We start from the raw sequence: 11,949 nt of genomic DNA on the forward strand, positions 1-11,949 counted from the left end.
ATGCATTTCCTGAGCAAGGTGTCCCGGGAAGAGCCGGAACCACTGCCTCCTACCGACTGGGAGGGGGGTTACTTCTGCCAACATGTAGCTGTCTTTGTCCTCTTCTACTTTAGCTGCATGGTGATTGTCCTGGCCTCTTACAGCTCCTTCTTACAGGTGAGGGCTCTGCGTTCGGGATAGAGTTGGGAAATCACTCCTCATGCGTATAAAAATTGGGAAACATTCCCAAGGATCTCCCTGGAGTCTCCAGGTGTTGAATATTCCTGGAGGCTGCTGTGAACGACCCTGGGAGAAAGCTCCAGGGTCATTTAAAGAAATTGCTCTTTTCTTTTTTTTCAATTCCACCACCACCCCCCCCCCCCCCCAAAAAGAAACATGTTTTCCTTCAAATACCTTTTGCTTATCGTATGAAACATTGTAGATGGGTGTTAGGGGAAAGCTGTTTGATTGGGCCAGGTCGTGGATTGAGAGGTCCAAGTGATGAAATCTCCAGGAATACGCCCAGCCAAAGTTGGCAACCCTGAGGCTGGAGAGTGAGGAATATTCGAAACCACCTGAAAGGAGGGGATGGAGCTGGTAAAATCTCCTTCTCACAGAAGCCTCCATGCGCCACATTGGGGCGGCTGGTTTGTAAATGCATTTTCGTGAGCACATCTGAACCTGGTCTTACTGGAGAGGTGCACCAGGAAGGAATTTCGAGTTTCTGAGCAGAGATTGTAAACAAACTCTTATCTTGTCTTCTCCATCTTTAACCCATTACTCGCTGACTGTACAGACATGTAGGGAAACAGTCACTCAGAGGTAGTGACGGTGATGAAAGTGGATTGATTCCTCAATCTTAACACCAATGATTTAGAATCCTGTTGGAGTTTAAAAAAAAAGCAGTAGGAGGCTGTTCAGCCCATCGCCCTGTGCTAGCCCTCTAAAAGAGTTGCTTGTTTATTCCCATGCCCCATCACTTTCCTCATAGCTGTTCCTTTCTCCACTTTTAAAATAAAAACGAGTGGAAATACTGGTCAGGTTGGTTAGTATCTGTGGAAAGAGAGCGGACAAATTTGTTAAGTGTAGAGCTTGCTGTTAAGTTCTGGACTCCTATTTATTTTCGCTTGCTTTTCCCATACTGTAACCGTCACTCTCCCATGGTGATAAATATTACTAAAACTGATTATCTGGTCATTATCACATTGCTGCTCTCAGGATTGTGCCGTGTGCAAATTGGCTGCCGCACTTTCTACATTACAACAATGACGACACCTCAAAAGTACTCACACTGATGTAGCACCTCTTACAACCTCAGGGCGCCACCCATAGGAAGAGGAGAAGGCCATTCAGCCGATCGAGCCTGCCCCACCATTCAATATGATCATGGCTGATCGAACACTTCAATGCCCTTTACCCACACTATCCCCATGACCCTTTACGTTATTGTTAAGTAGAAATCTATCAATCTCCAGCTTTAACCATACTGAATGACTGGGCTTCCACGGCCCCCTGGGGTAGAGAATTCCGAAATTCACAACCCTCTTGAGTAAAGAAATTTCTCCTCATCTCAGTCCTAAGCGGCTTCCCCTCGCTTTACAGCCAATGAAGTACTTTTTGAAGTGTGGTCACTGTTGTAATGTAGCGAAACACGGCAGTCAATTTGCACCTGGCAGGACCCTACAAACAGCAACGTGAGGTTGTGATGGGTACTTATATAAATGTGAGTCTGTCTACCTGGTTAATTTACTGGACCAGAGAGTAAAAAGAAAGATAGAACATATATTTATGTAAAATATTTTGCAGCCTCAGCATATACAGGAACACTTTGCATCTACTGAATTACTTAAGAATTGGAGTCACAGCTGTAATGTCAGGAAACATGGCACACTATTTGTGCACAGCAAGATCCCAATGTCATAAATGACCAGATGATCTGTTTTAATTAGAATTGATCAAAGTACAAACCACAGCTCATCACTAATGACCAGTGAGAAACTGAACTTGAGCTACCAGGATGTGTACTACTCTGTACTGCTTTAGTTGGCTTCCATTGGACACGAGGGAGGAGCTGGCCAGAATAGGTTCTTGATTGGTAAGGAGATCAAAGGTTACGGGAAGAAGACTGGAGAATGGGGTTGAGAAACTTATCAGCCATGATTGAATGGCAGAGCAGACTCGATGGGCCTTATGGCCTAATTTCTGCTCCTATGTCTTATGTCTTATGGACAGGGTGGATGGATATGGAATGGATGTTACATTCATTTAAACACAGTCCACCAGAACATGGCAGCTCCATGCACCCTCTGGCTGTACCTCTCCCAGACATGGTTCATGTCCTGAAGGAGATGAATGGGTAAGTCAATCATCAAAAACACAGTGAGGTTTCGCCATTGATTTCCAAAGGTAATTGAACAGAAAGTCCAGGAATACAATTCAGCGAGCTACACTTCAATCTGGTACTCTACCATCATATTCACATGCCAACCACTGCACATTTTTATCTGAGTAATTTGAGACGTGACGTGGGCTGAGTGGAGCGTGGCCTGAGAGGAACAGGTGCCTTTGGACCTATGGTTTCTAAAGCTCTCCCCCAGTGGGGGATTCCCTCAGCTTGTATCTGGTTCTGTTGTAGACTCAATGATAGAGATTGATTGCTGTGTTTAGTCAATATCTCCACTACCATTGTACCATGTGACTAGAAGGATGCTAGACGGTGAACTAGATGGACCTCAGGAACATAGGAGCAGGAGAAGGCCATTCAGCCCATCGAGCCTGCTCCCCCATTCAATACGATCATGGCTGATCATCCTCTTCAGTGCCATTTTTTCTGCACTATTCCCACATCCCTTTACATCGTTGGTGTTTGGAAATCTGTCAAGATCTACTTTAAACACGCTCAATGACTGAGCTATCCCAAGTGCTTTAATTTTGTTAACCAACCTCCTGTGAGGGACTTTATCAAAAGCCTTCAGAAAATCCAAGGCCTGAAACTCCTGGTCAGTGTATGGGGGCTGGGCCCTGTTCGCCGATGCGTAAAATGATGCACGGTGATGTTGGGCGTGGGTCCCAATGTCATCCTGATCCTCAGTTCAGTGGGCACGCAGCGGATTCAGCTGCACACCTGCCAAACTGCCAAAGACCTATTAAGGCCATTATTAAACTAATTGAGGTACTTGTCTGGGCTGCTCATCCAACGTTAAGGTTGTCGGCGGGGCGGGATGAGGTTTCATGAAGGGTTTATAAGCCTAATAAAAAATTTTATTAAAATTCATTGAAATGTCCCAGCTCATGTGACACTGTCACATGAGGCGTCATTGTTTGAAATTTTTTTTATTCAACTTTTCATAATCAAAGTGATCTCCCTGAGGCAGCCCCATGCCTCAGGGAGATTTCTGCGCTCTTTTGCACACATGCATGAAAGAGCACAGGCCCTGACTCTCCCTTCTCCCCCCCGCCCGCACAGTAGCGCTAAGCACTTCTGGGTGCGTGTCACGCCACACAAAATGGCGGTGCGCAGCTGATTGCGGGTGGCTGTGCCCGCCCACTCCTGAACTGCCCGCCCGACAGGGAGAAAATTCTCCCCCAAGTATATAACGTCCACCAACTCCCCTTTATCAGTTCTGGTGGTAACACCCTCAAAAAAAGCCCCATAGCTTCATCAGACATAATTTCCCATTCACAAATCCATGCTGACTGTGCCCAATCAGATCATCCTTATCCAAGTGTCCATTTATCACATCCTTTAGAATAGATTCTAGCATTTTCCCTACTACCGATGTCAGGTTAACAGGCCTGTAGTTCCCCTGTTTTCTCTCTCCCTCCCTTCTTAAATAGTGGGGTGACATTTGCTACCTTCCAATTTGCAGGAACGATTCCAGTATCTATAGAATTTTGGAAGATGATCACCAATGCATCCATTATCTACACAGCCACTTCTTCCAACACCCTGGGATTTGGAATATCAGGTCCCAGGAACTTATCAACCTTCAATCCCATTAATCTCTCCAATACAACCTTCTTACTAATATTAATTTACTTCAATTCCTCATTGTCCCTAGCCCCTTGGATCTCTAATTCTGAGACATTTCTTGTATTTTCCTCAGTGAAGACAGACACGAAGTCATCATTCAGCTTCTCTGCTATTTCCCTATTCTCCATTATAAATTCTCCTGACTCTGCCTGTAATGGGATCCACTTTGCCTCAACCAAATATTTCCTTTTTACATACCTATAAAAGCATTTACAGTCCGTTTTATGTTTTTTTGCTAGTTTACATTTATATTCTATTCTCCTTTTCTTTATCAGTTTCTTGATCTTCCTTTGCTGTATTCTAAAATCCTCCCAATTCTGGCAACTTTATAAGTCTTTCCTTCTAATCTTATACAATCCTTAATTGCCTTTGTTAGCCACAGTGGACTGACTTTTCTTTTTGGGATTTTGTGCCTTAAAGGAATGTATGACTTCAATAAACTATGCAATAATTCTTTAAACACTGTCCATTGCATATGTATGGTCTTGTGACATACCAGCTCCTAAATATTCTCTTCTAAAATTTATTTTAAGCATTCCCCTCCAATATTCGCTGTCTGATGTTGACTCTCTGACATTCCCATTCCCACATTCCCCTCTCCGATATTCCTTCTCTGACATTCCCCACTCTGGCATTTCTTCTTTCACATCAATCTTTAATACAATTGTTATCTATGAACTCAGACTTGCTGCATGCAAGTCTCATGATCCCAACAGACTTGGAGTCCTAAAATGTCATTAACATACTTTTGACATATGTTACATCTAATTGACATTTTTGTTCCAGTTAAGATAGCATGTTCTTCTTGTGTCTACCCCTCTTGTACTTGAGTGCAAGAGCTTACCTGCTTATAACACCCTGTATTGCACTCTTTTTCAATACAGAAAGCCTGCCCCAACCTCATGATGACTAGACCGCCATGATTAATCATTTTCCACCTGCAATATCCCCTTCTCTTTGCTTTAGCTTAACATCGGTGATAGGAAAAGTAATGGCCATGTACTAGGTGTAATTTATCTGGATTTTCAAAAGGCCTTCGATAAGGTGTCCCATAGTGGACAAGTGAACAAGGTCAGGGAATGTGGAGTCAGGGGACAAGTGGCAGAATGGATTGCTATCTGGCTTCAAGACAGAAAGCAGAGAGTGGGAGGAAAGGGTAGTTATTCAGAGTGGCAGAAGCAGTAGTGGTTTACCACATGGATCAGTGCTGGGATCATTACTGCTTACAAATGAAGTTAATGATTTGAACTTTGGTATCAAATACACAGGGTTGGATTTAATATTCCCCTGTTGACAGATTTGAAAACTGAGTGGTGGTGGTGAGGGGTCTCATTAAAGCCAGTGGGCATCTTCCTGCCCTCCCCAATTGTGATTGTACCAATGGTGGGGGTGGCACTGGGTGACTTGTTTACCAGTGAGACAATTGATGCCCTTACATGGGCAATTAATGCCCACTGGGATTTAACTATTGGTGGGAGAGAACCATACTAAACCCTCTAGCCAGGCAGGTTCCCCTGCACGGACTGGTGGCAGACAGGGCAGGGCCTCCTTAAAGGGGCCCCTGGGCTCATTGGAGGGCCTCCCACCCCGGTTGTCCTCCTCCCATGGCCTCTCAAACCCCACCCTGCCTATCCCCCTCAGCCGCTTCATCCCACCTTGATTGGGCCTGTCAGGTTGGTACCTGGCGACACCCCCAACCATACCTAAATGATTCAGTGCTGCATGCTTTGATTGGCCAGCAGCTCTCTGAGGTGGAACATCCTGAGCCAGAAGGGTAGAACCCACCTCCAGCCTAATAACTGCCTGTTTGTCATTAAATAACTGTGGGGCAGCCATTCCTCCCCTGGGTGGGCTCCAACACCCCACCCCCCACCCCCCACCCCCCCCACTTCCCACCTCCCCCCCCCCCCCCCCCCCCCCCCCCCCCCCCCCCCCAACCACCAAATGTTTCAGCGGGGGACACAGAGAATCTGGCTGAAATTGTTCAGCCCACAATCTCCAAATCCAGGGATGACACCAAGTTTGAGGAATAGTCAATACTGAGGTGGACTGCAACAAATACCAGGAGGACACTAATAATCTTACAGGATGGACAAATGAAGTTCAACACAGATAAAGGTGAGGAAGGCACATTCTGGTAGGAAGAATGGGGAGGTCTCTTATTACTTGGAACGTGAGAGTCTGGGTGGGATGGAGGAGCAAAGGGATCTCAGAGTACAAATACATCAATCACTAAAAGTTGCACCACGGGTTAGCAAGACCATAAGAAGAGCAAACCAAGCAATACGTTTTACTACTAGGCGGATAGGGAAGTTATGCTAAACCTGTATCGAACCTTGACCAGATTTAGAAAACTGCGTACAGTTCTAGTCACCATATTATAAAAAGGATCTCGGGGCACTGCAGAGGATGCGGAGAAGATGTATAAGAATAATACCAGAATTGAGTGGGTACACATATCAGGAAAGGATTGACGGGCTGGGTCTCTTTTCTCCTAACAAAAGGAGGTTATGTGGGTGACCTAATAGAGGTCTTTAAAATTCAGAAAGGTTTTTGATAGTGTGAATATACAGTCTGTTTCCTCTTTTGGGAAGAGTGTAACTAGAGGCCGTCAATATAATATAGTCAGCAAGAAATCCAATAGGAAATTCAGAAGAAACCTCTTCAGTCAGAGTCATGAGAATGTGGAACATACTACCACAATGAGTGGTGGAAATGAATAGCACTGATACATTACATTAAGGGGAAACTAGACAAGCATATGAGGGAGAGGGAATAGAGGGTTACAATTATAGATTATGATGAGGAAAGATGGGAGGAGGCTTGTGTAGAGCATAGATGCTGGAATGGACTGGTTGGGCTGAATGGCCTGTTTCCTATGTAATCCTATATGAATTTACATGGCAGAAGTGTTATCTACCAAGACCTTGCCTTACCTTCTATCTCGTGCGATCCCTGCCTCAGGAACTGGTCCAGCTCCCTATTGAAGGCGATGGATAGAGTCAGCACTGAATGCATCAGCTGGCAACACATTCCAGAGGCTCAATATTGTCTGGGGAAATAAGAACTGTCCAGCACCTAGTTGTGCAATTGCATGTTATGTGCTGCCATTGCTTCTGTCTTGGCCTTACTGTATATACCAGTCACTGGGAAAGCACTGTCTTTGCAGTTAGCTGCACTCCTCCAATACAATCCCATATATTTTCCATGTAGGACAGCTGTGTGGTTGGAAGGCTAGTTAATTCCAAAATGCCACCTGGTGGCCAGAGGCCGTGACATGTTAACATGGCAAAGTTAACTGGAAAAGTTGACACAACAATTTACAATGGAAAATGTGAACAGAAAAGCATGACCCTTTGGCCGTGTACAATAAGGATGATATATGAAATATTATAAAGCTAAAGAGAAAATTGTACTTGCTGGAAATACAAATCAGCATCAAAGAAATAACAGATTCATGCTTAATATCTTTTAAAGGGTCTACACCAAAACATAAACCTGTCTTCTCCCCTTTATAGATGGTGATACTTCTGGTGTGTATTTCCAGTTGTTCTTATTTCATCTGACTGGTTTGATATTTTAAATTCTACAGTGAAACATAAGATTGAGCATGTGTCCTTTGTGTAGATTTACAATGCTGTTCGCACACTTGTGAAGAGTTGCAGGAAGATTCAGTCAGTGGGTAAGTGTCCGCAGTGTTTTCTGTCTCACGAGCCATTCTCATGGGTGAATCACAGAATTTATTCTTATTAAACATGGGGTTACACATTGGGAATAAAGTCTTCCTGAAAGGTAGTTCATAGCATGCCGTGTTGCACGAGACTGTTAGGGAAGGTGACAGATTTACCCTGCTACACACGCCACACACTACACGTTAAACACACGCACATGACAGGGCTTCGCTTGTCCTCAGCTTTCACTCCACTGGCCTCCATGTTCAAGGATCATCCTCCGCCATTTCTGCCACCTCCAGCGTGATGCCACCACCAAACACACCTTCCCCTCCCCTTTCCATATTCCAAAGGTACTGTTCCCTCTGCAATACGCTGATGCACTCCTCAATTACCCCGAACAATCCCTCACCTGTACCACCTTTCCATGCAAGTGCAGGAGCTGCAATACCTGCCCTTTCACCTCTCCTCTTCTCACCATCCAAGGAACCAGACGTTCCTTCCAGACAAAATAGCAATTTACTTGTACTTATGAACATACGAACAAGGAGCAGGGGTAAGCCATTTGGCCCCTCGAGCCTGCTCTGCTATTTAATAATAATAAAATAATCAAAACACACAAACACACAGGCCACATACAGACAAAGGCAAACACATCATTACCTATACAATGCCATGCACAAAAAATTGAACAAAGCATTATTTTGTGGGTTGGTTTTGTCCTCTAACTAAAACGTGTATAGAAGCTGCACCTGTGGATGATGAAGGATGGATGGAAGTGTTTAGAATAAAAAAACTAACTTTTTAACAGGGAGCATCTTATACTTGCCAGACAGGACTTGGTCTGAGTCAGAAGGTTGTGGGTTCAAACCCTCCACTTGAATACTTGAGCAGATAATCCACTCGAGTGCTCTGTTGGAGGTGCTGTCTTATGGGTGAGACATTAAAATGTGGCCCCCATCTTCCCCCTCATGTGGAGGTGAAAGAGCCCATGGCAATAGTTTGAAGAAAAGCAGGGGAGATCACCCTGGTTTCCTGGGTCAATTTTTATCCCAAAATAAACACCACTTAAGAGATATGATCTGGTCATTTATTGCTGTTTGTGGGATCTTGCTGTGTGCAAACTGGCTGCTGAATTTCCAGTGACTGCGTTTCAATATCCTTCATTGGCTGTGAAGCACTTTGAGATGTCCTGAAGTTGTGAAAGTCGCTATATAAATGCAAGTCTTTCTTTTTAAATAAAAGAATTATGGCAGCAACTTGCAGTTATAAAGCATCTTTAATGTAATAAAACATACCAAACACACTTCACAGGAGCATTATCAAGCAAAGACACCAGGCCACATAAGGAGATATTAGGACAAGGAATAAAATGTTTGGTCAGATAGGTAGGTTTTAAGGAGCACTTGAAAGGGGTAGAGAGGCGGAGAGGTGTAGGGAGGGAATTCCAGTGCTTAGGACCCGGGCAACAGAAGACGCAGCCTCTATTGGTGGAGCAATAAAGGCTGGGGATGGCTAAGTGGCCAGAATTGGAGGAGCTCAGAGATCTGAGAGTTATGGGGATGGAGGAGATTGCAAAGATAGGAAGGTGGGGGGGGGGCGCAAGGCTTTGGAGTAACTTGAAAATGAGAAAGAGAATTTTAAAATTGAAGAGTTGCTGGACTGGGAGCCAAAGTAAATTGAACTCAATAAGAGCCTCTTCCTTTTCTCTGTTTTCCCCAGAATGCAAGTCGAGTGGTCCAAACGGCTTCTCGCTGCTCTGCCTGGTGGCAGCACTGAAGAGGACGGTTGGAGGCATGCTGGGAGCAGTCTTCGGACAAGGGAACGATGCCAAGGCACACAGAAGGGTCCGCTACTCGCTGGAGCGGATGATGCCCCTGGCCAAGAAGCAAGTGAAGCACATGAGGCCAGGCAGGCATTACAAGAGGCACCAGGCCCAACACATCCATTCATCCAGTGGTGAAATCCTGTGTTACTTGCCACGCAAAATGCTGTCATATCCATACGCCAAGGAGGCCTCGATGGACACCTTTCAGTATGGGGACTTCAACTTTGTGAACGTGTGGAAGTCCAGGTATAGCAAGTCTGACTACAGGTATGTACAGTCAGGTAGAGAGCAGGGCTTGAGATCAGCTAGCATAGCCAGCTTTGAAAATAGACTCAAGGTGAGACCCAAGCTGCGATTGCCATTTTGCGGCTACAAGAGAACCCATTTCATCTAAAGCAATGATATTAAAACCCCAACCCCATCCACCACCAACAAAGAAATCGAGGTGGGGGGACAGCAGAAGCGGAAATTTCTAGGAGATTGTAAAAATCAGAAGATATGAGAATGTGGAGCCTTTTGTGTTTCTATGCAATAAAGAAAATTGAAATACTCTTTGATTTACCCTCATTCTTTCCTTTGTGAGACGTAGCTCAGTGGCTAGCACTCTGTCACCTGCTGAGTCAGCAGGTTGTGGGTTCAAGCCCCCACTCCAGAGAATTGAGCACATAAACATGACCCACCGTCCCCAGTGCGAGGGCTGAGGGAGTGTTGTGTTGTCAGAGGTACCATCTTGTGGTTAATTCATTAAAACAAGTCTCCGTCCTCTCAGGTGGATGTAAAAGATCTTGAAGTGCGCTTGAGGATATCCTGAGATCATGAAAGTAGGTGTATATAAATCTGAGCCTTTCAATTATTTTATAAAAGTGCAACGATGAGATGTGGTGAGATTTACAATGGATAGTCTTAGTGAGATTGGTAAAGTGTCCTTTCAGTGCCCTGCCTTTTCCCTGTAAACATGCAATTATTTTGTCGTCAGATAATTAGCCAATTCCCTTTTGAAAGCCACGATTGAATCTCTCTTGGAGAAGCTGCGAAAGGAATTATGCACCTGAATGGACATTTTCTTACATGGATCCGTGACACTTCTAGTCGGTATTTGTAGCGAATTTGTAAATGCTGTCCGAGAGACCACATCTACAATCTTACTATAAGTACCGAATTTTCGTGAACCATTTATAGTCTGGAACACACACTGGCCGAAGCAATACAGACCTAAAGAACTGACATCTTACATCTGACAAATCACACTAAGAGACTGTCTGGGAATAATTGTGTTAATCCAGCAATGTTCTGGCATTTGCTGATGGAACAAGGCATTCAGACTCTTCCAAATTTCTATTGAATTAAACTGGTGGATAGAATCAAAACGTCTGATCTTTAAGTACTAATGATTATTTTATGTTTGAAGATCGAATTAGTGAGAGTACAGATAGTACAGATATGATCAAAAAATAGAAATTGCTTCGGAAAACCTCCAGGCTGGAGCCCGTTGTTTATCCAATTTGTGCACAGCAAGCTCCCCCGAACATCAATGCAATAATGAACACATTATCATCTGGTGAGGGGAGATGGTGAGAGGTCCAAGCTAATGCTCTGGGGTCATGGGTTCAAATTCCACCATAGCAGCTGGTGGAATTTGAGTCCAATTAATAATCTGGAATATAAAGCTAGTCTCAGTAATGGTGACCATGAAACTATTGTGGTTACCTTGAAAACCCATCTGGTTCACTAATGTCCTTTAGGGGAGGAAATTTGCCACCCTTATCTGGTCTGGCTCCAGTGTGATTGACTCTTATCTGCCCTCTGAAATGGCCGAGCAAGCCATTCAGTTCAAGGGCAGTTAGGGATGGGCAACAAATGCTGGCCTTGCCAGCGACGCCTATATCCCATGATAGAAAAATACGAACAGCTGATCTGCTTTAATGATGTAGATTGAGGGATATATATTGGCCAGGACACCAGGGATAACTCTCTGCTCTTCTTCAAAATAGTGCCATGGGACCTTTCACATTCACCTGAGAGAGCAGAGGTGCCTCTGGTTTAATATCGCATCCGAAAAATGTCACCCCTGACAAAGCAGCTGTCCACCAGTACTTCACTGGCAGTAGCAGCCTCAAATGGGAGTGGGACTTGAACCCAGGACCCTCTGCATCAGTGATGAGAGAGCTCCCACTGAGACGCAGCTGACACACTGAGCAATTGGCATGTTTGATGAATAAAAGTTTTGAGCCAAACACAGACCTGTCAATTACACTTAGCAGGCATTGCACTCTGTTAGTAAAGATTTATTCCAGTGCAGACCAGAAAATAACACTTTGGCATCCTATATCTGAGTAATTTGAGACAGGATGTGTGCTGAGTGGAATGTGGATTGGGAGGAACTTTGGACCTGTGTTTTCTAAAGCTCTCTCCCACTGGGGGATTTTCTCACCTCGTGC

The 11,949-nt window shown here is 44.6% G+C and overlaps 1 protein-coding gene across 1 annotated transcript; it reads left to right on the top strand.

Annotated features, from left to right (window-relative positions):
- LOC121273762 lies at positions 1-10,015 on the top strand. The gene is made up of 3 exons (XM_041180924.1): positions 1-156; positions 7,640-7,694; positions 9,406-10,015. The coding sequence occupies exons 1-3, from the start codon at positions 1-3 to the stop codon at positions 9,903-9,905; spliced, it is 711 nt and encodes a 236-aa protein (XP_041036858.1). The 3' UTR covers positions 9,906-10,015.
- The last annotated feature ends 1,934 nt before the right edge of the window (positions 10,016-11,949 follow it).

This window comes from Carcharodon carcharias, chromosome 2 (genome assembly GCF_017639515.1).
Source record: "Carcharodon carcharias isolate sCarCar2 chromosome 2, sCarCar2.pri, whole genome shotgun sequence".
NCBI lineage: Eukaryota > Metazoa > Chordata > Chondrichthyes > Lamniformes > Lamnidae > Carcharodon > Carcharodon carcharias.